This window comes from Buceros rhinoceros, unplaced genomic scaffold, assembly GCF_000710305.1.
Source record: "Buceros rhinoceros silvestris isolate BGI_N320 unplaced genomic scaffold, ASM71030v1 scaffold19724, whole genome shotgun sequence".
NCBI lineage: Eukaryota > Metazoa > Chordata > Aves > Bucerotiformes > Bucerotidae > Buceros > Buceros rhinoceros.
Genome location: NW_010406712.1, coordinates 4,458 through 6,216, shown reverse-complemented (window position 1 = coordinate 6,216; position 1,759 = coordinate 4,458). Strand labels below are relative to the sequence as shown.

The 1,759-nt window shown below is 57.1% G+C and overlaps 1 protein-coding gene across 1 annotated transcript in view; it reads right to left on the bottom strand.

Moving 5' to 3' along the window:
* Positions 1-1,759, bottom strand: part of CEP41 (centrosomal protein 41kDa) — a gene marked incomplete at its 5' end in the record, with an annotated part of 8,025 nt that overhangs the window by 2,541 nt on the left and 3,725 nt on the right. The window contains one exon of the mRNA XM_010134232.1: positions 1,309-1,450. Coding sequence (XP_010132534.1) covers positions 1,309-1,450 — 142 coding nt within the window. The remainder of the gene's footprint in view (positions 1-1,308; positions 1,451-1,759) is intronic.

Here is a 1,759-nt window from a genome sequence, read left to right as displayed (position 1 = left end):
ATGGGTGGGGCTGCCAGGGCCCTCGGGGAACCCCCCAGTCCAGCCCCTGCTACCGCAGCTCCCCAGCGCAGGGTGCCCAGTTTGGCGTCCAGGCGGGTTGGGATCTCCCCAGAGCAGGAGACTCCGCAGCCTCTCTGGGCAGCCTGGGCCAGGGCTCCTCACCCACACAGCAAACAAGTGTCTCCTCCTGCTCAGGTGGAACCTCCCGTGTTCCAGTTTGTGCCCGTTGTCCCTTGTCCTGTCACTGGGCACCACTGGGCAGAGTCTGGCCCCTCCTCCTGACCCCCTTTAGCTCTTGATCCCATTGGTGAGGTCCCCTCTGAGGCTGCTCTTCTCCAGCTGAACAGCCCCAGGGCTCTCAGCCTTCCCTCGGCACAGAGATGCTCCAGCCCCTTCAGCATCTTTGGCATTGAAACACATCCCAGTATGTTCCAGTACAGCCAGACACCACATGAAGATGGGGAGAGTCTCTCTCAGGCTTTCCAGTACGTTGTAAGAGAGCGAGTTAATTTTCATCACTATGAAACTGGACACAGCACGGCCTGGCTACGTGAACACATGGTGCTCCTCTGGATCAGCTGAGTCCAGAGGGGATTTGTGTCCTAAGTGACTCTGAGGGGAGGCAGAATCGTTCTAAGAAGCTGCCACTGTCGAGGTCTCAGCAAGTCAGTCACTCAGAAGAGCTGTCAGCCACCTTCAGAGCTTTCCCATTTATCTCCAGACCGGACATGGAACAGAGACCTCCTGATGCTGCCAGTGGATCTGATCTAAACTGATGGCTTTGATACGCGGTCGCCCAGCCGGTCAGGCTGCGCCCTCAGCTCCTCCGTTCACCTTTGCACAGCTTCAGCAAGGGAAGGGCTGAGACAAAGCTTCCCCTTACAGCATCCTCCCGCTACCCCGACCCTGCCTGGCGATGTGCTGGGTCTGGGAATCAGACTCTTACTATTCCCCATCACAGGCTGATCCCGTCAGATTCTCAGGAAGACCCACTCGGAGCCCACCGGAGCGCTTCAGAACAGCGATCCTGAGCCCAGGCACCTGGCTCGCACCCCACAAACGTTACTGCCCTTGTTGGCCACGTAGACAATCATCAGGTGGCAGCAGCGCTGGGTTACAGCCCCAACCACCCGCGGCCAGACAGGAAAACCCGCCAGCCCCCTCTCGCTCACAGCCCGGACCTGCAAAACCAGGCTTTAGTGAGAAATAGTCTATAAACCCGCTTAGCGGGACTGTGCAGCAGCGAGCTGGATGGAACAGTGATGTGCTCTGCCAGGAAGAGAGCTGGGCATTATTATTACGGGGCACCTCTGCAGCGTGGAGCGACTGGAGTTCCCAGCTCCCGGGCTGTTCAGGAACAGGACTGGACTACGTGTCCCATCGGGGCTCCCTTTGCCGTTTGTTCCTGCTGTGACTTCAGCATCCACACCGGGAGCAGCGGAACCACCTTCTGGGGAGAGAACGGGGTGCAAAGAGTTACAGAGCTGCAGGAAATAAATAAGGAAGCAGGGTCTAAGCCCAGTTTCTGTTCTTGGAAGCAAGCATGTCTCTTAAAGTCAGCCTTACCTTCATCCTCTTACCAGAGGAGCCTCATAAAGACCCACGTGACTTTCGAGGGCTCAAGATCTCATTTTCAGAGTGTAATAATTAAGAATTCTCGATGCATGGTATCTACCGAGGTACTACGGTAAACTCGGCAGCACGAGGCCTCTCCTAACGGAGAGCACGGCTGGGTTAGGGGCGCGTTGGTTCCCCAAGG